The 24,007-nt window shown below is 37.3% G+C and overlaps 2 protein-coding genes across 2 annotated transcripts in view; one reads left to right on the forward strand and one right to left on the reverse strand.

Moving 5' to 3' along the window:
* Positions 1-369: 369 nt before the first annotated feature.
* Positions 370-3,287, forward strand: LOC107872827 (flotillin-like protein 4). Its single transcript, XM_016719448.2, has 3 exons — positions 370-898; positions 1,431-2,059; positions 2,563-3,287. The coding sequence occupies exons 1-3, from the start codon at positions 601-603 to the stop codon at positions 3,073-3,075; spliced, it is 1,440 nt and encodes a 479-aa protein (XP_016574934.2). The 5' UTR covers positions 370-600; the 3' UTR covers positions 3,076-3,287.
* A 909-nt stretch (positions 3,288-4,196) lies between these two features.
* Positions 4,197-24,007, reverse strand: part of LOC107872826 (trafficking protein particle complex II-specific subunit 120 homolog) — a 25,023-nt gene continuing 5,212 nt past the window's right edge. Inside the window, exons 2-10 of the mRNA XM_016719447.2 lie at positions 18,649-18,855; positions 18,344-18,526; positions 16,669-16,778; positions 14,772-14,831; positions 13,323-13,608; positions 11,878-12,170; positions 10,132-11,009; positions 8,134-9,042; positions 4,197-4,695 (exon numbers count right to left, since the gene is read on the reverse strand). Of these exons, the coding sequence (XP_016574933.2) occupies positions 4,475-4,695; positions 8,134-9,042; positions 10,132-11,009; positions 11,878-12,170; positions 13,323-13,608; positions 14,772-14,831; positions 16,669-16,778; positions 18,344-18,526; positions 18,649-18,855 (3,147 nt within the window). The 3' untranslated portion in view covers positions 4,197-4,474. The remainder of the gene's footprint in view (positions 4,696-8,133; positions 9,043-10,131; positions 11,010-11,877; positions 12,171-13,322; positions 13,609-14,771; positions 14,832-16,668; positions 16,779-18,343; positions 18,527-18,648; positions 18,856-24,007) is intronic.

The following is a 24,007-nucleotide window of genomic DNA, read 5'->3' on the forward strand; positions in this document are numbered from 1 at the left end:
AGTAACAAACAAATCTACAATTAAACTTCTTTATAACAATATCATGTTCTAATATCTTTTGATTGCTCTAGCAAAACATTATTATAAACAATATATAATATAACATAATGTGAAAAACTAATTCCACCAAAACTATGGCAATTATAGTGAAATGGTATAGAAAACGACTATTATAGAAAAGTACGATCGTAAATCATTATTTAAAATTTTATTAGTCAATCATTTTCTATAGTCAATAGTTTATTATATTAAAGTCTAACAATTACACTTTTTAATGTTTATCTTGAAGTAAACGGCTTGCATTACTTCGAAATTTCAGAATTTGAAATTTCAGAAGTCTTCAATAGTGTGTTCATATTTGACATATTCATTGCAAACTTCACTATATTATACCCTCTAAAGTCTAAATCTCATTCATATTCCATCATAATATACTACTAATTAGCCACATATTATCAAAATTTGTTATCCAAGAGCTATTTAGCAACAAACTAACGACCAAATTCGTAGCTAATTCCAGTTTTTTTTCTTTTGGTATTGACACCTCCACCACCACTTATAACTCGCCCATAATACCAAAAACAGTTCAGTGTCCTCAAAATGTATAGAGTTGCAAGTGCATCGGAGTACTTGGTGATCACAGGATTAGGGATCAAAGATATACGTATAACAAAGAAAGCATGGGTACTTCCAGGACAATCATGGACAAAATTTGATGTTTCACCTGTGAATTACACATTTGAAGTCCAAGCTATGAGTGCTGAAAAACTACCTTTTCTACTTCCAGCAGTTTTCACAGTTGGTCCTAGAGTTGATGATGAAGCCAGTCTATTGAAGTATGCAAAACTCATTTCTCCACATGACAAACTCTCAAACCATGTCAAAGAACTTGTTCAAGGTACATGTTTTTTTCCTTTTTTTGCTGTATACAACGGTAGTGTCTGAAGCAACTTACGCACACCTAGGGTGTTTCAGGAGTTACATAGATACTATTATCTCTCCCACTATTGACACCGGATAACTCTCCCCACCAAACTTAGGTAGATGGGAAGAATACACCAATTTTTTTCTTTTTCTCGGTAGGATTGTCGCCCTAGCTTCCCATGATCTTTTTGTCTTAGTTCATTGACCGTTAAATCACACCGTTGGATGATATTTTTAATTTAGTAATTTCCTTATTCAAGGTATCACTTCTTATAATGGCGGCGTTCCAAACAAGTTCAGTGCACATTGACTATTTCACGTGTACATACTACTTCCTACCAATATAGGTACTGGATAAATCTACGAATCAAAACTTGCGGGGATGAAAAGAAATTGCCTAATATATGGGGGATTTAAATTTTGATCTCCTATGATTTCCATCCACTTCATATATCCTAGTTCACACCCCAGTGTTATAATTAATTTGGTTGTTCCCCTTGTTCAAGGTATCATTGAAGGAGAAACTAGAGTTCTAGCCGCATCAATGACAATGGAAGAAATATTCAAAGGCACCAAAGAGTTCAAACAAGAAGTATTCGAGAAAGTCCAGCTCGAACTAAACCAATTCGGGCTTTTAATCTACAATGCAAACGTCAAACAACTTGTTGATGTTCAAGGACACGAATACTTCTCCTACTTGGGTCAAAAGACTCAAATGGAAGCTGCAAACCAAGCGAAAATAGACGTCGCGGAAGCCAGAATGAAAGGAGAGATAGGAGCAAAGCTAAGGTCAGGACAAACACTACAAAATGCTGCAAAGATCGATGCAGAAACGAGGATTATATCAACGCAGAGAGAAGGAGAAGGGACGAAGGAGGAGATAAAAGTGAAGACAGAAGTGAAGGTTTATGAAAACCATAGAGAAGCAGAAGTTGCTGAAGCAAATGCAGTATTGGCAAAGAAGAAAGCAGGGTGGGCTAAAGAAGCACAAGTAGCAGAGGTGGAGGCAGAGAAAGCAGTGGCTTTGAGAGATGCTGAGTTGCAAAAGGAAGTAGAGAGGATGAATGCTTTGGCCATGACAGAGAAGCTTAAGGCTGAGTTCCTGAGCAAAGCTAGTGTTGAGTATGAAACAAAGGTTAGCCTACAACATAAAATGATTCACCTCTACTTAAATAGGCCATGCTTCATTATCAAAAATTTACTTAATAGAAACTCCATCGTTCCAATTTATGTGCCAATGTTTGAACTGGATTAAAGTTCAAGGAAAATGGAAAATATGAAGACTTCTGAAATTTGAGATCATACACATGTCATTGCGCTTGTTTGGTTATAAGACTTTTGAAACTTGCAAGTCTTAAATATTCACATTAAAAATAAAATGAGAAGCCTAAGTAAATTTCAAAAATTGTCAAATCTGTTTTGGAACAGACTAAAAAGAAAATGTCTCCACATAAACTAGAATGGAGGGAGTAATATCTTTGATTATGCGAGAATCGACAATAATTCACACTATCAGTATAGTTTAACAAGTGATAAAGTATATTAGATACAATGATAACTAGGTTACTTTTTACATAAAACTTCAACTTATAAAAACTTCCTAACTTTGAAGCTTCTAATGCCTCATTGGTCTAAAAGGTGCAAGAGGCAAACTGGGAGCTATACAAGAAACAAAAAGCAGCAGAAGCATTTCTCTATGAAAAGGAGAAAGAAGCAGAAGCACAGAAAGCAACTGCGGAGGCTGATTTCTACAGACGTAAACAGATCATTGATGGAGATTTGTATGCAAAGATGAAGGAAGCAGAAGGACTTAAGGCTCTAGCAGAAGCACAAGGCATGTATTTGCACACTCTCTTAGAAGCTTTGGGTGGAAACTATGGAGCTCTAAGGGATTACTTAATGATTAGTGGTGGAATGTTTCAAGAGCTTGCCAAGATTAATGGCGAGGCTATTCGAGGACTACAACCAAAAATCAGCATTTGGACAAATGGAGGATCTCATGAGGCAAATGCAGAAGGTGGTGGAAGTGCCCTAAAAGAGGTTGCTGGCATCTACAAAACATTGCCACCATTGTTTAAGACTGTTCATGAACAGACTGGAATGATGCCACCTACATGGATGGGCACGATCACTAATGACTCTAGTCAATGATTCTTGTCCTCCTCAAGAAATAATGCAATGACCAAAATGGCACACTTCTGCTATTTTGTTCAAATAACAACATCAAGGGATTGGTCCGCTTGATTAGTAACTTGAGGCTTGCTCAGCCAATGAGGCGCACCCACGCCTAAGCAGCAGGTCAAGTTGTAAAGAGTTTGATTAATTGTTGAACTTAATAAAATTCAACGGCTGTGGTTTGTTTACATCTCTTTCTTACATGTTGGGATTTTAAAATAAGGCATCTTAAAACGGCTTTTCCGATCAAATTACTTACTAGTTGAGCTCAGCAATATCAGATGAATACCTATATCTGAGAGCTTGAACTGAGAGCACCACAGCATGGAGAACCTTTAATCAAATGAGAAAGACGGAGGAATGTTAAATGAGAACTGACAAACCATTTCACTTCCTAGAAGTGAAGTAAGAAGAACTTCGTCATCTAGAATTTCTTTCAGAAAAATCAGAAAATAAATAAAAAAACTCAAGATGCCTAAAAAAGTGTAACTTCACCGTTCATCAGGCCTGGTTACAATCACTCATAATTGGATTTGACGGAACAAATATCGAATCGGACCCACTCCTCCCAGATTTAAAAAAGGAAATGAGTGTGGCTTCAATAGAGACAGTACGTATGCAACGCTAGACAACCATAAAACAAAAAAAGTTTTTAAGTAGATGGAGAAGTAAGTGGAATATGTAGCAAAAAGAAAAAAGATATGCCGTTAACGAATTTTGAAAAATCAAAAAGCATCCTACAGGAAAGGTTAATAGCAGAACCCAAATAGAAGAAAAAAAGGTTTCTGCTCATTTCTCTCTTTCAAGACTTGGCAGCCCGGTGAACTAAAGTTCCTGCTATGCACACGGTCCGGGAAAGGGTTGGACCACAAGGGTTTATTGTGTGCAGCCTTACCTTGCATTTCTGCAAGACTTGGATCTGGCCAAAAATATATTGTCAGTATAAAAGGCACCAATCAGTAGATCCTGTGAGATAATCTTTTTTCTTTTTTGATATTTCCAGGTACCATGTAGGTTCATTAGTGCCTGATTCTAAAATAAACAAATAACCCACAGTTAATAGTAGAAACATCTACTTTAAGGCTAAAGCAACTTAGTTACACAGGCAACAAAATCATAACACTGTAAATTGCAGGGGAAAATGTCCAGCTCTTCATCGTCTGGAACAGCTTTACAAATCACTGTAGAATCCTAATGTACATCAATTGGAAACCGAGTGATGTAGTTTACTCCTAAAGCAAAATGAAACTCTATATAAAGAGGAATGACAAGAAATGCCAAGTGCAAATAACAAGGGATACTCTACAAATAAAAATGGCTCAAGCTGGCAAGTTTCACCTGGTTTTGGTAAACTATGGACACTTCAATAAGGACATCACATAGTCCCATTCACTCGGATATGGAATGGTGGCCCACGACAAAATATGGACTCATCACATGTATTAGCTCTTGCTCTGGCCCGGAGCATTTCATTAGCATCATCAATCACAGCAGCAGCTAATAATGTGTACTCACCTGGAACCAGGAAATACAAGGAGAACGAATGTCTATATTCCTTCAGTGGAGGTACCTCCAAAGTGACACCACTCAGAACACCTAAAAAAGACCAAAAAAGGTCAATACACATATCACTCAAGAGTAAGATGAGCCTTCAATTACAAATCATGAGTATAGTTTGCTCTCTTAGGGTGGTGTGTTTGGTATGAAGGAAAACGTTTTCTATTAAAAATGTTTTCCAGGAAAATAAGTGTGTTTTACTAACTTTCTCGTGTTCGGTATATATGCAAAAAAGCATTATTCTAAAAACATTAATATATAATCTAAGAAAAATACTATGGGAGGTGGGGGGAGAGGGATAGGGGTGGCGAGGCTACGGGGGTGGGGTGAAGATGCGATGTGTTGGAGGTGGAGAAGACACAATCAATGTGGAATAACTTGTAGAACTTGTTTTCCCTACTTTCATTAGGGATGTCATTTTCCTCATTTTAAGGAACTTGTTTTTCTAGAAAAAAATATTTTCCAAAAATTTTGACCAACCAAACGTGGAAAAAATTGAAAAACGTTTTCTCCACACCGAACACACCCTTAATTTTGAATAGTGAAGGAAGCCTTTATCATCAAAAAAAACAAAACAAGGCAGATAACTGTAACACCCCGAAAATCCAAGCCAATATTAGAACCATGCTTCAAGTATATGCAAAAGCACAAACCATATTTTGGTAGTTTAATAAGTGATTTAGATATATATTAAGGCCACAAATAGCTCCTAGCTCATAGAGAAGTCAAAATATCCCTTACGATTGAATTCTTGTGAAAAATATTGCTATAGCCAACTTCAGAAGAGCATAACTTTTATATTACTAAGAGTTTTTGAGCTCAAGACCCACCAAAAGATAGAAAATTGAATTAGCGTTCCAACACCTCCAGTTTCGCCTTAATCCAGTATTGGAGTAAAAAGTTATGGCCAATTTACTGAAACACTGCAAAATTGCCCGTGACAACGACTCATCGTCAGGCCACTACGCGTCGTAGGGTGACTCGTTGCCACGGTAGTAGGACCAAAATTTGAGTCCCAGACGACGACGACTCGGGCCACGAATCATCCCCAGACCCTACGGGTCGTCACCAAACTCGTTGGGACTGATACCAACAACTTTTTTAGACTATTTTAAAAGGGTTGTTTGGTCTTTTCTCATTCTTTTAACCCCAAAACTACGTCGTTTTAGCTGTTACAAGAGGTATAAATCTATTTAATCACCCCAAACTCATTCTAAGTTAGAAAATCAAGCGATACAACTCTCAAGCAAGCCTAAGCCTAGGGTTTTTCTCAAAGCCAGATTCTCAAGGCTTCAGTCCAAGATTTCATTAGTCTAGGTATGTGGGTATTTAATAAGGGATTTCTTTCACCCTTATGCCCAAAATCTAGTTTTAAAATATGAATTTCAGTTATGATTTCTATGATTCCCATGAACTAGGATTTTTACCCAAATAGAATTTCAAGCTTAAATTCAGTTCTCCTTGATATTTACATACATAAGCATGTTTTCACTATTATTTATGATTTCTTATAACTATATTATAGCATTCACAATATTCTTATGTCCATGCATGATTTACATGATATTACTTCAAATTTAAAGCATATGATCAAGCTACGTATGCTGTATCAATTTTCAAGACTATTAAGCATTATTTATCATGATTTTGCGGATTTCAGTCCATATTAGTTGGCATATCATGTTTTCCCATAAAATTTAGCATCTTTACATATTTAGAATTTTGAACCCACAGTATGTTGATAAATTCATGATTTTGGACTTGTGTATGAAATTTCATATTTCTCTCCAAATTATCAAATTTATCATGATATTGCATTCTTCAAAGATGACGGGTTATGAACACCCGATGACCTAGGGTATCATGCATTGTCAGTTAAACAATCAGTACTTCAGTTTTTATGATTCAGAATACTTTCAGATAAAGCACTTATCTTCCAATACCAGAACTTCAGTATTATTGAGCTATTCAGTATATCAATTTATATTCAATTGGGAGTAGTACTTAGCATCGAGCAAACACAGAGATGAAGGCTCACCTGTCAGTTAGTCTGAGACCTTTAGTAGAAGTCCCTAAGTCCCAGAACTACTATGCCACCGTAGGTTCTAAAGGGTCACCCGTCAGACCAGGATTAACACCTTAATCCTTTTGGACATCAATTTAGTGGAACTACATTAGATCAGCTTTTATACCTTGGCAAAGTATATTGGGCCATTTTCGATGTGGTTTATACCTCGAACTCCATGTTTAGCTCACATGGTTATATGTCGGTTAACAGTAGCTCCCACAGATCAAACTCAGTTATTGCATGACCTCATAATCAGTTTACTCAGTACAATATTGATCAGTTACATGTTTATTTATATGGTGATTGCATCAGTTCACATCCCATAATTTCAGACTCAGTGTTTGCACATGATCCTCAGTTTAGTTTTACTTGCTCTTAAACCATGACTTCTCATATTATCATTGCATATTAGTATTTGTGTATTTCATATAGGGTCATTGTACTTCAGTTCATCCTCTTTGAAATCAGTTAGCATTTAGTACAATTTTACAACATATTTAGCATTAACTTGAGATTAAATATTATAGTTATGTTTCTACCGCTTCTCAGTTTACAGAAATATTTTAGCTCATGATTTAAAGATCTCAATACGCCTCATAGCTATTGCGTACAGACATGTTTTAAATGCATATTTCAGCAAATGGCTTATGTCCTTAGTTTCAAAGCATGTTTTAAGTTTTTTTCATGACTAGTGCATATCTCATATACTCAGTACATTCCAAAGTACTAATCGCATACCTCTTCTCCCTATATTTTTCATGTAACGTAGATTCAGGTGCTTACTATCAGGATCATAGTCAAGTAGGTCATAGCATTTAGCCAGCAGGTGATGAGTTCTTTTATTTCAAGGACTCAAGTCGATTGTAGTTCCAGTATTTCATTTTTTTTATTCGTATGTATTGATTAGGGATAGTTGGGGTCATATCACGACTACCTATAGTCAGTATTAGTAGAGACTTCATAGATAGTCAGTCAAAGTTATTCTATGTAGTTTAAGTCCCACTTTCATTCAGATTACAGTGTTGTAAACTTTTAACAATAACGTATTGAAACAACTTTTCTTATGATTATGCTTCTGCTCAGTCAGTTTAGCTTTTATATATATTTTAAGCAGTTGCTTAAGCATTATACCAGTACCATGGGTTAGCTTGGGATCACTTGTGGTTCTAAGCAGCGTATTACGACTAGGGGTAGGGGTAGTCTCTGGTCGTGACAATAATGAAACCTTTCCTCATTGATGGGATTAATCCAAAATAACTATTGAAATAGCTCTATATTTGCAATAAAAACTCATAGCCAAGTACTCGTCAAATGTTGAAATGATACACACAGCAGATACGAAATTACAGTGATATTTCAACTTGAAAAAAGAACATGGAGATGGAGACGAGTAATGTTTAGAATAGCACCTGCCCATAGCACTGTCGCTTTATCACCCTCGACGCAGTTCTCCCCAGCTATATCTTTGCATGTGATGCTAAGGCTGACTTTAATCATTTCCTTGGTATTATTGCGTACCAGCACTTCTACTGGTATTGTGTCATGAGCTTTTACTGAACCTTTACGTGCACCCTGAGCATCAGATTCTTCATCCAATTTATGTTCAGCAAAATCTTGTGAAGTATTATTGCCACACCTAAACCCAAAGGTCAATGGATCAGGTAGTAATACATCCATCACAGATGATTGAAGCGCAGCCTGTATTGCGTCTTTGATGTTTAGTTCTCCTGAATTGTTTCGGCCAGATTGCCACCCGACTTTGATTTTAGAGATTAAATTTTTGATGGAAGCATTAAGTTCAGCTTTGCTACTTTTCTCCGAAAAGCTCGATCTTCTACTAGCAGTCCCATTCATTTGGGAGTCCTTAACCAGGAAAGTACCATCAAGAACTGGTAACTTAAAATGTTCTAATGGAATTAGCACCCTGGCAGTGTAATCTCTGTCAATCCTAGTTTTAGGATAATCATATTCAGGATTCTCCTCATTGTTAGAATCCTCCATATTGACAGACACACCAATCTCAAAGACAACATCAGTCGGATTGGATAACTCAAGCTCGAGGAAACGCAGGCCCCAACTTCCTCTGTAAGGATCAATTTTCATGAACCTATCAGTACGGGGGGATCCTTCAGCAGAACAGGTTTCTACTTGAACTTTTGAATGGTTCTCAGCAACGAGAGCAGGGATCTCCATTGATAACAAACGAGCCTTCATAAGAGATAACCCCTGTGAAACACATATGTTAAGGGGAACGACCAAGCGCCTACCAGGAGGAATAGATCCATTTGTTGATGCATCTACAGCATAAGCAAGTGGACCTGATAAAAGAAATGCAACCCAACCCCATAGACCAGTTAGAGAATCTCAAAAATATCCAGGATCAGTTAATGGACAACAAGAGGAGCAGATCATTAGGCAATACAATTAGGCGTACATGAAATCTAACTGAATATCAATTAGAGAATTCACAGGTGGTGTATACGCAGCCTTACCTCTACCTATAAGGTAGAGAGGTTGTTTCCAATAACCAATTAGAGGATTCAAAAACTAATAAACCATAACAAAATATTAGAAGGTAAACAAGAGTCTAAACCAAGAACTCAAATGTCTGACAAAAGCATGAAGCTAATTATAGAAACAAAATGAAAAGTGAAAACAAATAAAATCTCATTCCCATGCTGTGCATTGCTCTCTTACTAAAACACTTCTGCACGCAATCATGTCACTGATAACCACCAACTAATTGGCATCCCACACTTTCATCATTTTACATCGGCTCCTAGTATCGTGTGGAAAGATTCCTTGTATACCCATTGTGTAATTTCTATCTTTGTTCCCAATTTCATGGCCAACATTTGATTTGGTCCCTAACATTTACAGCAACAACATACCCAGTATATTCCCACAAAGTGGGGTCTGGAGAGGGTAGAATGTACGCAGTCCATACCACTACCTCAGAGGTGAGGTAGAGAAGCTGTTTCTGATAGACCCCCGGCTCGAGACCAATGGTCCCTAACATTTAATATCTCAATTTCATCCTAAACAAATATGATTCATCTCATGTTGGTGCAGAAGCTCACTACCATCCTGACCCTTTCAGATTGCAAAAAAGAAACAAGTGGCTGTGCAAGAAAATTAAAACGAATAGTGATATTAACATACATATCCAAATCCACATGCTTTGTGTACTTGCTGACTCATGTGGAAACAAAGAAAAAACAGGACCACTCATAATTGTTGGGAAAGAAACACAAAAAAGAGGGCCCCCCAGAGAGTGCAGGGACGTCCCCAGCTTGTTGCACTGACATGTTCAAATCGTGAAACCAAAATGCAGCATCCCAAGTTCAAAGTGCTTCATTTTCCTAGTCTATCACATAACCTGCAACAGTCAGAAGTTGAATGCTCACCTGCATAGTGGATCAGCAGCAAAGGACTGCATCCATCCTTGACTTGCCTCCCGGTGCTTCCAGATATGTTCTTACTAGGACCAGCATCTGGATCCAAAAGTCCGAGCTGCCAAGCCTTTAAAGTGACAGGTATCCTCACTTCAGCACCGGGCTTCAAAGGAAGGGAAGACTGTAAGGTTTCATAAGCAATTGACTGGATAGAGTCTTGATTTTTCCCAGATAATGAGATGTGGGCTTGTTCTATTGGAACTGTGCCTGCATTGGCCAAACTTATCTGTACTTCACGAATCTCACCTTCATATAAAATTATAGCACCATCACTACCCACAACACGTGATATAAGCAATGGCAGAGGGGGAACCACTGAAATATTTGGAACTGTAACATTTTTCAACTTTGGTGACCCACAACAGCGGAAAGGGTCAGACAGCACAAGTCCTTGAGCTGCTCCCACTAGAAGATTATCCACATCTTTAAAATAATGTTCAGTGATAACCCCAAAACAATGAACAATGCATCCTGGAATTTTTAATGGACCTACTTCAGTAGGAATTCCAGATAATGCAATCACTTTGGAGGAATTAGGAGGCAGATTAACACTGATGGGAAAAGCATCAAAATTCCCAGAATTAACAGATAGATATATACTATCCACCTTCAAATCAAAACCACAAGGATTTGCCAACTCAACGAACACTTGTACTGCTTCACCTACAATCCAAATCAGCTCCTGCTTACTGCTTTGATTTGGCTCCCCTTTGCTGAAAGGTGTATAAATAAAAGGTCCTGAAGGAGCAGACCCTGCCCACCAATCATCTCTCCCATGATTACGTTTTACTATGTCCTGTTGAGAGGAATGAAGTGGAAAAGAATGCAATCTGGGAGCATATATATTGAGGAAAGGAAAATCAGGCCTTTTGTGGAAAAAAAAACTTTGATAACAAGGTCAGCAATTGCAGACACCATAAAATCCAGAACAGTATTAGTATGCGGAAAGAAATAAGGTCAGCAACTGCACACAGCCAGACACCATAAAATCCAGAGTATCAGTATGAGGAAAGATCACTCTGAAGCTGCAAAAATCTAATTGTAAAAACTGAGGGAACTATGAAGATTGAATCAGTCCAGCTATCTATACAAAAAAGGAATATATTCTTGACACCAAATAAACAAATGAATCAAATAACCTTTGGCAAGTTAGTGACATGACATAAAAGAAAACGATGCAAGAAACACTTCATCATCTACAGCGTCATATTACATCAAACACAGGTAAAAGCAGAATGTTGTGAAAACTAGACACCACCAATGTCATAACTAGGACCCCAAATTTCCCCACCTGCCATAGGATAACCTGCCACCCCCCACCCCCACCCACAAGTGAAATAAAAAGGCAATAAGCTTTTAGAATGTTCCATCTAACATCTACAAAATACAAAGTGCAAAACCAGGTGACTTACATGGTCTCTGTGTACAAAACAATCCATTTTCTACTTTGAAGCTTGGGTATTTGGAACCACAGTTCAATGTAACAACTGGAAAATGGGGTGTCAAAGAATAAGATAACAGCTCCTGTATCCCTACCTCCATAAATGAGGAGAAGAAGATTTACCAGCTTTGAGACAAGATGCGAAAAATAGATGAGCAGAAACATTTGCTTAATTATGAAGAAACAGACTACTCTATAACAGCAAATATCAGAATCTCCATCACATTAGAAGCTTTGCTATGTTTCACAAGCAATACCTTATAAAAGGCAATGCAGGATCAGCACAGCGAGTTCCTGAGGGAAGTCTCTCTGATGCATTTGAAAGTGCACTTGCAAGACCATTTTGCCCAGCAGGTGTAATAAGAGGATAATAGGACCTAAGAAGACGTGCTGCTGCACTCCATGCAGTAAGAGGATCTCCACCACGAACAGCTGATAGAAGTATTTCCCTCAGCACAACCATTTGAATGCTACTCCATTGAGATTCAAATAGTGATACTATCCAATTGTGATGCGCTTTTCCACCATCAGCATGATTTTGCCCACTTTCCTTCATAAATAATGAAGAGATACAGAAAGCAAATGTTAACTCTTTAATTGACATTGGGGTGAATTAAAAGAAACCATGATAAAAATGTCTCATGACACATTCACTTGGCATGTATTTTGGCTCCAAAATAATCTAAAATACGCAGAGACAAGATGTGCTAAAAAAGCCATAGATCCACCTATATGATTGACAGCCACAATGAATCCTCATACAGACTCTAGTTTTCACTATATATCTACCATGACTGATAAAGACAACTCAATCCATTGGCTAATTGCTCCAACATTGAGGCATTGAACTGCATATTCCCACAGCAAGCCACTTGAATTGCTTTGGAAACTGCCTCTTCCTATCTTGAAATGCATTTTCAAGAAACTTTTATGATGGTATCAAATCTCCATTGTTTGGATCTCGCTCTAAATACAAAATTACACTCTCTCTCCCCTGAATGTTTGGGCATTTAAAATTTTAAACTTTTTGAGGAAATATTAATCCATCAACAAGATAGTTGTGACATTACATTTTCTCTGAAGGATAACGTCAGCAACACTATTAAACCAAAAAACCTTCGATAAACAATTTTATGAGAATTTCTGTGAATGTCCAGTTTCTCATTACCAATAACTTTTGGCACAACACAACACAATGCTAGTAAATTAAAACATGATATCCTTTGCCATATATTAAACTACTTTTACTTTGTATTCACCTGGAAACCTCCTACTGAAGAATAAAATAAATCAGTTGTTTTCTCAGTCCTTCGCCAAAATTATTATGTAACTGCAGGTGTTGACAGATCTATATTCAGTCTTCAAAATTGTCACGCCTAAAGAAAGTATTCTTTATTTGAAATGCATGTTTCATAAGCCTGAGAAGAAAGTTTATTGGAGAAGTTATGAAGACTTTGTAAAGTTCATTGGAGAAGTTATGAAGACTTTGTACTACTAATTATATCTGATGATGTATGTGAACAAAAACAGTTCCCAACCCATACAGTAAAAGATGTTTGCTTCTTAAAAAACAGCACAAAGTGTTTGTGTCCTTCCCCCCTAAAATCCAAAGGAGCAGTGCCGTAGAGTGCAGCTCAAAGTGAAGCCCTCCATGTAACCTGTTTGCTTGCATCATGAAGAACAATAAGGATTTTTGAGTCACCTGATAAAGAGCGTGGTCGGTGGAGGCTCTACTTTGAACACGATAAGCTTGTGTGGTCATTGCCAGTACTTGCATTGAGCTGATAGCAGCCAATTGATTCTCTTGTTGTAAGTATAGCTGAGCCACCTGCCTTGAGAAAAAAGCAGCCTTTCGATGATAACCAAGAGTCCCAAAGAGGCGAGCTATTTCAATATATAATATCAATCTGTCACTAGCATCAATCAAAGATTTTGCTCCATCAGCAGCCGCAGTCAACAAATCAACCACTTCCTTGGCCAGCTCCTTCCTGCCAAACCAATAAGAACAAAAAACAAGGAAGGTGAAATTCAAAAACTTCTCAAGAAGATCTAGATGACAGAAGTTGCCCTTCTTCTAAGTAATAAATATCACACCACCATCGTCCAGATTTCTCCAAAAAGTTGGAAGTGATCAGGAAAAAAGATCCACATTTTGAAAAAGCAAAGGTATTATTGGCTTCTCTTGGATGAACTACAGCAGATAAGCAAAAGATATACTGATGGCATTATTAACGAGATGAAGCTACTTGTCTGTTGCAGATTTAGGTACTAATATTTATATTTATCTTTCATTTTTTCCCAAGGATTTGAACTTTTTCTATAAAGCCATTTTGATTTGAATTCAGATACATCATCAGTTTTATTGTTTCTCATTTTCTACAAAAAAACTGTAAGTTCATAACTGTTGAGGAACATATATGTGTAGCCTAAACATAATGAGTAGCCGAGATTAACCACAAACAGAACATGTTGGACCGAAACTAAATATACTGTTTGCTAAATGTGGAAATTTGTTCAGTTTACTTCTTTTTCACTTTCCATCAACCTTCTCCTCTTCACCCCCCTCCACCTAGTTTTTGGAGGCGTGCGCCCGTAGTCTGTAGCCAGTAAATCATAAGCACAGGATCATACCTCTATGTTTACTTAAATCCCACACCAAATTATTCAGCTCGTGAACAAATATGTACAGTGCAAAGTCCAGGTGAACTAAAGATAAGAATTGTGTTAGAGCTAGCAAGTGACCCCAGTTGCAGCAATTTGGCCTGAGTTGAGTTGACTGATATCTAACTAATTTCACATTTTCTGTGACAAGTACTAATGCTCGAAAACAGCTACTTATGATTGTTCGAGCACTAACATGTTCTTTTTTGTGTGGCAATTTCAAGTTTGTGTTATATCTAACAGTTAAGTTCATCAATTATAAAATGGGCATCATTCAGAAATTAAACCTCAACTCACATATCTTTTCCCATAAGGATCTCAATTACCATATAATAAGTACATCAGAAAGGTAAGAACAAAGACAAACACAGCAGGTTCACACTGCAGCTACATGTCATTATTAAACTGTTTTTAATCAGGAAAAGAACATAACTAAACCAGCACTGAAAAAGATCATTCCTGAATCATATCTGATTTTTACCAACAGTACCTGCAGAGAAATCGCGCTAATTTGAGAGTAGCCTCAAGCTCGAAACTTAGAGGAGAAACTCTGCATCAAAAACAATACAAACAATTATATACGCTGAATTAGAAAATAATCAGAGATTTTGGTTAAGCAACATCTACATGCTGCTAGTTGAAAAGGTAAATCAGCTAGTTTATAAGACAAAGAAGATAAGAAGAATAAATCCATTTTGAACCCCTAGTAACACAAGGATGATCTCAGTCAACAGTCCATAGAGGAGCCATATGGAGAAAAGGCACAGAAATGGCTCTTAGTTGCATATGAACAATTTAAATGGTTAAACAGTTCGCGCATAGGATAAAGATCCATATCACTAGTTTTATGTCATGCTAACTGTTTGTTTTTTTGACAAAAGAGGCTCTTAGTTCAAGCTTTTCTTATAGAAAGGTGACAATCCCTCACAACCTCTGGCCAATTTTTGTAATTTGCCCCACAGCAACATAGTTTTCCTCACATATTCAGCCATGAAAGTTTATCTAAGTCAGCCTCCAACTATTATTTCATCTGCCGATCTGTCAAAGTTCTTCAACATGCAAATTATGACAGGTGTCACAGGAATCTTGCCCTACATCATGGAGTTCTAACTTCCTGAACAAGTCACTAAATTGTCCTGTGATTTGCTACACTGCCTTAACGAAAGGCTTGGGAACTAAGTCATTTTATTAACAAAACTAAATTAAGAACTTCTGAATAGCTACACCACCAAAATAAACAACTTAGTCTTTAGGATTAGCAGGTTCCTAACGTAATGATTAAGCCATATCCATTATCAAGGAATCCTTTAACAACTGCTAAAATTAAGATGGAAATGTATTGTTGAAGTCCATTTTTGTTCTCCCTGGATGAGCCGAGGGTCTATCGGAAACAGCGTCTCTACTTCTTCGGAGGTAGCGGTATGGACTGCGTACATCTCACCCTCCCCGGACCCCACTTTGTGGGAACACACTGGGTTTGTTGTTGTTGTTGTTGTTTTGTTCTCCCTGGAGTTACATCGCTGGTCCAGTTTGTTCCCAGTTAATAATTCAGACCAACTAAACTTCATTAGTTCCATAGCTCTGTCATAGACAGTTTTTCTTATAGAAAGGTGACAATTCCTCACAACCTCTGGCCAATTCTTGTAATTTGCCCCACAGCAACATAGTTTTCCTCACATATTCAGTCATGAAAGTTTATCTGAGTCAGCCTCCAACTATTAGTTCATCTACCGATCTGTCAAAGTTCTTCAACATGCAAATTTTGACAAGTTTCGCAGGAAATTGGCGTGCATCATGGAGTTCTAACTTCCGGAACAAGTTATTAAATTGTTCTGTGATTTGCTACACTGCCTTAAAGAAAGGCTTGGGAACTAAGTCATTTTATGAACAAAACTAAATTAAGAACTTCTAAATAGCTGCACCACCAAAATAAACAACTTAGTCTTTAGGACTAGAAGGTTCCTAACGTAATGATTAAGCCATATCCATTATCAAGGAATCCTTTAACAACTGCTAAAATTAAGATGGAAATGTAATTTGAAGTCCATTTTTGTTCTCCCTGGAGTTACATCGCTGGTCCTGTTTGTTCCCAGTTAATAATTCAGATCAACTAGACTTCATTAGTTCCCAAGCTCTGTCATAGACAGTTTTTGTATACGAGCTAGATTTTTTGAAAGCTTTAATGTCATGTCTAGTAACTAAATGCATCTTGTTGATGCCATACTTCATCAAAAAAAGATATTGTTTTTCCCTCTCAAACTGTGTGCACAAATCAGAAAGAAAGGGACGGGAAATACAAATTATATATCCAATGATTATAAATAAGGTCATGATAAAGGTGCTTAGGTAACTACATCTACAGTAAAGACTAAAAGACAGGCATATACCTTTGAGCATTGTCTTGAATAAATGACTTCCTGTAATGCAAAATGACATTATTGTAACGGTATTTGACCTCGTCATCTAGAACTTGATCCCTCTGACCCATTTGATCTATCTAATCATCAAAATAATAACCATGAGATTCAAGTAAGGAGGTATAACGAAGATCTTGAGACTTTAAGAATGAATAAGCTCTTGGGAACCATAAGATACAATGCACTCAACTTTTAATAAGTATTACTATCTCGTGATTTTGACATCTGCAATATTGCCTCATTTTTCACAAAAAGTTAGCATTCCTTCTAATTCAAGTTTTATGTGCCTGCTACTTAAGTATGTATCAGAGGCTATGTTGCTCAGACTCTTCAAGAATGTCATCGGGTGCGTGTAGGATCCTTAAAAAGTAGAGCATTTTTGGAGGATCCGAAGGGTGCGGCAATATTTTTGGAGAGTCCGAGTAACTTAGATCAGAGGTACTAGAAGCATCCATAGATTGTCAATAGGAAACACAAAACAGGCTGAACACAAACCTTGGAAAAATTTTAGCATTCCATGCATTTACTAACCTCAAAGTTTCCCTTTTCCTTCCTCAGGACCTTAGCAACCATTTTTTCTAGTCTCATTTTAAAGATGTACTCCACCACCCCAACAATTCCGAAATAAAACAAACACATAAGGTCTAGATCCATCCATAATCACACTAAAATGCCTTCAGTTGCAAACGGATGTATGTTTGCAATACTTATCAGGAGCTGTATGCAGTCAAAAGTATCAATATACCTAACATATTTATGTCATTTAAATTACAACACATGATTGCCTGTAGAATTAAATTTGATGTGAGGATAAAAACATGGTTTGAATACACAGAATAGTCCCCCTCTTAATGGTATCCTCTCAAATTCATACAAGAAATTTCTCGGTCCCTTACTTAGACCGTATCATCAGTAATCATGTCTGTGCTAAAAGGAGCTGTACTAATTAGATACAAACTGTAATACTATGAAAGATTGAGAGGGTCCACAACACAAAAAAGCAAAACAAAGAAGCAATAAGAATTTAAAAAGATTACATGGAATCATTGATAGCGACTTACGAGTCCAATGCACTTGAGCACAAGACAAATATGATAACATTCTTTTTTAACCCCTTGAAAAACAAAGATGCATGTAACATGAATGCAAACTCAAGCAGGTAACAGAATTTAAAAATACCAAGCAAAACTGGTGGAAAACATAGATTTAATTAATTACACCCAATACCATAAGGATCCCACTCATTAAGTTCTAAAAGGAATTCCCTCAACCCATCCCCCGAAAGAAGGAAAAAGGAACAAGAAAGAACAAAAAATCGGAGATTTGTTCTGGCAGATGTTTTCCTAATAAACGGCATTACCGGTCAGTAGACAAACACGCGTCCATAAAGTAAATCAAGAAGAATATGTGGTGTTCAGGTGTCAAATATGGTTTCCAGCTCCTACAATTACTTTTTAAAAATGGCTTTAATATGGTGTAAGCGCCTGTGTTAGGTGTCAAATATGGTTCCAACTCCAAAGAAAATGGCTTCCAACTCCAAAATGAACAGCTTATATTAGATGATTGTCAAGCAATGACTTCTCCGGATAATGAATTAATTTTCAATAAGATGCACTGGCATCACTGAGAGTATGTTCAAACTCACCAACAGTGCACAAACACTGCCTTCCATTGCCCCAGCAAACCAAAAGAAGTCTCCAGTCAATCTAGCAAGCTCCAATGAAGTTGAATAATGGGCATTAGCATCAACAGGTGACCCTGCCAACAGACAGTAATCCCCAATAGTTTTTTGTGCACGGCCCAGTCTTCGTTTTTTAGCCTTGATGACCTATAAGGTTCTCCAATGCAATCAAGAAGTTAATAATTTAAATGGTAATGAAATCCTACCACATCAAGAAACTAAACAAGACAACTATTGAAATAAATCCTCAAAACACCTAAAATATGAACCTCCTCTGAGCTAAGACTCGCTTGGGAATCTAAAGGAGTCTTGAGAATAGTTCCACCCGACTCTGCTTGAAGAACTGATTTCTCAAATTCCATCAACAACGAGGCAGCAATATCTTGCAGCATAGTTTGCAAGTGGAATTCTTGAGTTTGACGATCAGCTGGGGGAAACAAAATTAAGTTGCTCCCTTTGAAGCTTTCATCCTCTAGCTGCAGAATAAAAACTGCATTTTAGGCATGTCATATGATGCATGAAAACAGCAAACTTGAAAACAAGGACACTCCAACTGTCGGGATCTTTGGTCATGAATTTTACAGTATGCAAACTGATTATCCATTCAAGAATGCATCCAGAGAAATATCTGAAGTATTGCATTTAATTATTCAAAAGAAACGATGAAAGAATTATATGTGGGTTTCAGAGACCTATCCTTCAGAAGAGTGCTCACAAACACACGCACGCACACTCATGTACATATTTACTTATTTATTCATAGCCACCAGGAATTTTTTCAGATTTTTTAGTTATCTGTGTGTTGAGTATGGGTAAGCGTGAGACTCAGAGAACATTTGATTTCCAATCATCCTTAAATCGTCTTTAAAACATATTACTGCGTATCCAAATAATATAGGCCTGAATAGAGTGGCAAGTACATAGTACCATTGGCTCGCTTACACCAGCTTGTTTGGAACATTGGAGCAATTGAATGATTTGTATGTAGAATAATAGAGTCTATTCATATAGTATGCACTGGCGTAGCTTCTATCTTTTTTCCTTTTTCTCTTTTAGGGAAAAAAGAGGACAACACTGAAGTATCTGTAGCGTCTGCACAAAAGAGTATATGACTTGCAAGCTTATGATCCTCAAAGCCATATATATATATATACATATATATATAAGACACATATATAAGAAACATCCAATATCTATCAATCACTCAAACCCCTACGCCGCAATCCCAAATAAGTTGGATTCCATTTTGATGGAGTCGATTACATGAATCTTTTTGGATTCCATTTTGATGGTCGATTACATGAATCTTTGTATGACTTCTTTAATTCTAATGATCATATCCATTTTCCTCTATCAAGGTCCAATCTCTACCAGTGATAAAACACTTCCAACTATCAAGTATAACACAAAGAACATAACCAAAATTAGAACCTAAGAATAGCCAGGCAAAATACAAAGCAGGCCAAACAACTAAATGGATACAAAGAATTCATATAACTGACCACAGTTAATTTAGACTTGAGGAATAGTTGATTAATTGACTGAAAAAGAGGTGAAAACAATAAAGTATCAATGATTTGCTCCACAATTGGACTAAATTCCTTGCTAGCTTATGATCCTCCAAGTCGTAAAGGAGATTCTAAATTCAGTATCCCCATATCTTCAATTCCACAAGTGAATTTCATCATTTTAACAAATTTCAGAAAAATAGCAGAGGCACTCATTTTCGAAGCCCCAGGTGTGAGAAGCTGGCTACGGATGGATTCCAGAGAGGGAGAGGGAGACCGAAGAAGTATTTAGGAGAGGTATAGTTTTTTTTATTTCAGTCATCCAATGAACAACTTTGACCTTGTCAACTGCTAATGAAAGAACAAAATTGGGGTAGACATGACGTAGTTGCATCTTACCGAGGACATAATCGTTGATAGGAAGGTGTGGAGGACACGAATTATAGTAGAAGGTTAGTAGGTAGCAGCGCACCATACTAGCAGATAGGAGTGCATCATTCTATTGCCCTTACTCTTGAAGTTTCTTGCTCTTCGATTTCTGTTACTATCTATTATTTCGTGTAGTTTTATTATAGAAATATTATGTTGTAGAACTATGATACAATAGCAAGTAATTGAAGTGGGACTTGTTAATCTAGGAGTAAAATACTCGAAGAAGCTGAAGCTGAAATCAGGGCTTTAGCCGAGAAAAATCAGAGAAGAAGAATTTAGGGAGAAATTGAATGAATTGTATTCTCTGAATGAATGTTACAAATGAATACATCAACTATTTATAGTGCTCACTTAGCTAAGATCAATTATACTTAACAGCTTAACAACTAACTGTCTAACAACTAAGTAACTAACTTTGTGAACAGAACAATAGTAACTAATTTTGTAACTGCATAGTAATAACTGGTTTTCAGTTTCTCTGCACTGCTGCAACTATTTCTTGTTACTCTATCACTCTTTTTTTCTCATCATTGTATCAATACCCCTTCCTAAAGTAGATCCTTGACCTCAAGGATGAAATGTAGGAAACCTATGCATCAATTCAGACTCAAGTTCCCAAGTAGCTTGTGTATCCTCAATGTCTGACCACTACACCAGAACTTGACCAACAGCTCTATTACCTCTCTTAACCAACCTTCTATCTAGAATAGCTTCAGGTTGAGGACAGTATGGACTTGATAGCTGAATAACGGGAGGGTGGTGGATGCTGGAAGGAACTTCATGACACCTCTTTAATTAAGAAACATGAAATACTAGGTGAATGAGAACATCATAGGAAAGCAATAACCTATAAGCTACTGCACCAACCTTGGCATCAACAACATAGGGGCCATAATACTTAGCAGCTAGCTTAGGAAAGGTTCTCGCAGCCAAGAACACCTGTCTATAGGGTTGAAGTTTCAAGTAGACCCAGTCACCAATCTCAAACAATCTCTCTGACCTGTGTTTATCAGCAATGTCTTTCATCCTTTGCTGAGCCCTATGCATATGGAACCTTAACAACTCTATAACAGCTTCTCTAGCAGCCAAGGATCTGTCAACCATCACAGTGGAAGCCTCACCAGCCAAGTAGGGAAGATGAGTGGGAGGTTTTTGACCATATAAAGCTTCATAAGGTGTGCACCTAATAGTAGTGTGATAGGTGGTATTATACCACCATTCAGCCAATGGCAAGTAAGAGCACCAATCCTTAGGATTGTCAGAGCAAAAACACCTTAAATATGTCTCTATGGTTCTATTCAACACCTCTGTTTGACCATCAGTTTGAGGCTGGTATGCAGTAGATCTCTGCAACTGAACCCCTTGTAAACTGAATAATTCTTCCCAAAAACCACTAAGAAAGATAGGATCTCTATCACTTGTTAGCGTGTTGGGCATACCATGCAGTTTGAAGATATTGTCAAGGAAACATTGAGCAACTGACTGACTGAGCTGTGTATGGATGTGCTAAGGGCAAAAAATGACCATACTTGCTCAGTCTATCTACTACCACTAAAATCACCTCCTTCCCTTTGGATTTAGGCAACCCTTCAACAAAATCCAAACAGATATCTGTCCAAACACCATCAGGAACAGGCAAAGGTTGGGTTGCAACAGACCTGGATTTGCAGCCATATCATATTTGTACCTCTGGCAAATATCACATCTATTAACAAAGTTCCTGGTGTCATGTATCAAGTCTTTCCAATAGAATAAAGATTGGAGCCTTTTAATAGTGGCATCCATGCTAGAATGCCCCCCTTGAGTAGAGTCATGCCATAGGGAGATAATATCCTTCTTGAGCTGCTCATCATTACCAACCACTAACCTTCCCTTCCACCTCAACTGATTGTTAAGAAAAGTGAAAGATTTATAAGGTGAAAGCTGAACTCTAGCAATGATATCCTGTAAGTGTTGATCAGTGGTCCAAGAATCCCTAATTCTATCCGATAAATCACCCTGAGGACCTAACATAGAGATTGCTAACAGCTCAGCATCAAGTTTCCTGGATAAAGCATCAACAACTTTATTTTCCACCCCTTTCTTATACTCAATACAAAAATCAAATGCCATTAGCTTGGATATGCAAGCCACTTGAAAGTCAGTGTGAATAGACTGATTCGGTAAGTATTTGAGTGTTTTCTGATCAGTTTTAACAATAAACCTTCAGCCTAACAAATAGTGAGACCATTTAGAGACAGCAAATAGCAAAGCCAATAGCTCTCTATCATAAATACTCATAACCTGATGTTTAGGTGCAAGAAATTTGCTAATGCCCTTCTTGCATCAATGATAGGAATTGAGTGCTAGAGATTTGCTAAGCCAAATGCCCTTTTTGCATCAACACAGCTCCAATACCTTTACCACTAGCAACTGTTTCTACCACAAAAGTTAAAGCATAATCAGGCATAGCTAAAACAGGAGCAGAGACCAAGGCACTTTTAAGCTCCAGAAATGCTCTTGTAGCATCATCAGTCCATAAAAACCCTTCCTTCTTGAGAAGGTCATGCAATGGTCTACAAATAGCACCAAAACCTTTTATAAATCTTCTATAATATCCTTCTAAACCAATAAAACCCCTCAGCTGTTCAAGAGTCCTGGGAATAGGCCATTGTTGAACAGCCTGTATCTTCTTAGGATCTGTTGCTACACCTTGTGCACTAATCACATGGCCTAAGTATTCATCAGTAGGAACTCCAAAAGCACACTTGGACATTTTGGCATACAACTGATGGTGAACCATAAGCTCAAACACCTCCTTAACATCAGTAATATGAGATGACATAGACTTGCTAAAGATTAAGATATCATCAAAGAAAACCAGCACAGACTTTCTTAATAAGGGCTAGAAAACAGCATTCATTAAGCTCTGGAAGGAAGAAGGAGCATTGGTTAAACCAAACGGCATTACTAAAAATTCATAATGTCCATCATGAATTTTGAAGGTTGTCTTGTGTGTGTCACTATCAAGCATTCTAAGCTGGTGATATCCAGCTCTCAAGTCTATTTTTGAAAACACAGATGCACCACATAATTCATCCTACAAATCTTCAATGATAGGAATAGGAAATTTGTTTTTGATTGTCAACTGATTTAACTCTCTATAATCTACTCATAATCTCCATGTACCATCTTTCTTCCCAACTAACACCACAGGAGAAGCATAGGGACTAGTACTATGCTGGATTACTCCTTGATCAAGCATTTCCTGAACCAACTTTTCAATAATGTCCTTCTTCACACCAGGATATCTATATGGTCATTTATTGACTGGAATTGCAGAGTCTATAAGAGGTGTTCTATGGTCAAAAGAACCTCTATAAGGTGGTAATGTAGTTGGGGATTCAAAAATGATAGAAAACTGATATACTAGATAATGTAGGATATATCTCAGTACCTTGTGTAGCCTGAATGTTGTAGCAATAAGTATCAGAAACTGCAACATCAATGATATCCATCATATAGAACTGAGCCTCGGATTCTCCACCTTTGCGTAAGGAACTAGCTTTTGAAGATTTGAGTTGACTAGTTGCTCCTCTCAACACATGCTTTTTCCCTTGGTATTTGAACTCTATAGTCCTGTTTTTTAAGTCAAAAAGAAATCTACCAAGAGTGTTTAGCCACTGCACACCCAATACAATATCCACAT

The sequence above is a fragment of the Capsicum annuum genome, chromosome 6 (genome assembly GCF_002878395.1).
Source record: "Capsicum annuum cultivar UCD-10X-F1 chromosome 6, UCD10Xv1.1, whole genome shotgun sequence".
NCBI classification, from domain to species: Eukaryota; Viridiplantae; Streptophyta; class Magnoliopsida; order Solanales; family Solanaceae; genus Capsicum; species Capsicum annuum.

Coding starts and splice junctions, on each gene's coding strand:
- LOC107872827 (XM_016719448.2), top strand. CDS start 601: ATGTATAGAGTTGCAAGTGCATCGGAGTACTTGGTGATCACAGGATTA. Junction 899..1,430: donor TGTCAAAGAACTTGTTCAAG/GTACATGTTTTT, acceptor CCCTTGTTCAAG/GTATCATTGAAGGAGAAACT. Junction 2,060..2,562: donor GTGTTGAGTATGAAACAAAG/GTTAGCCTACAA, acceptor TTGGTCTAAAAG/GTGCAAGAGGCAAACTGGGA.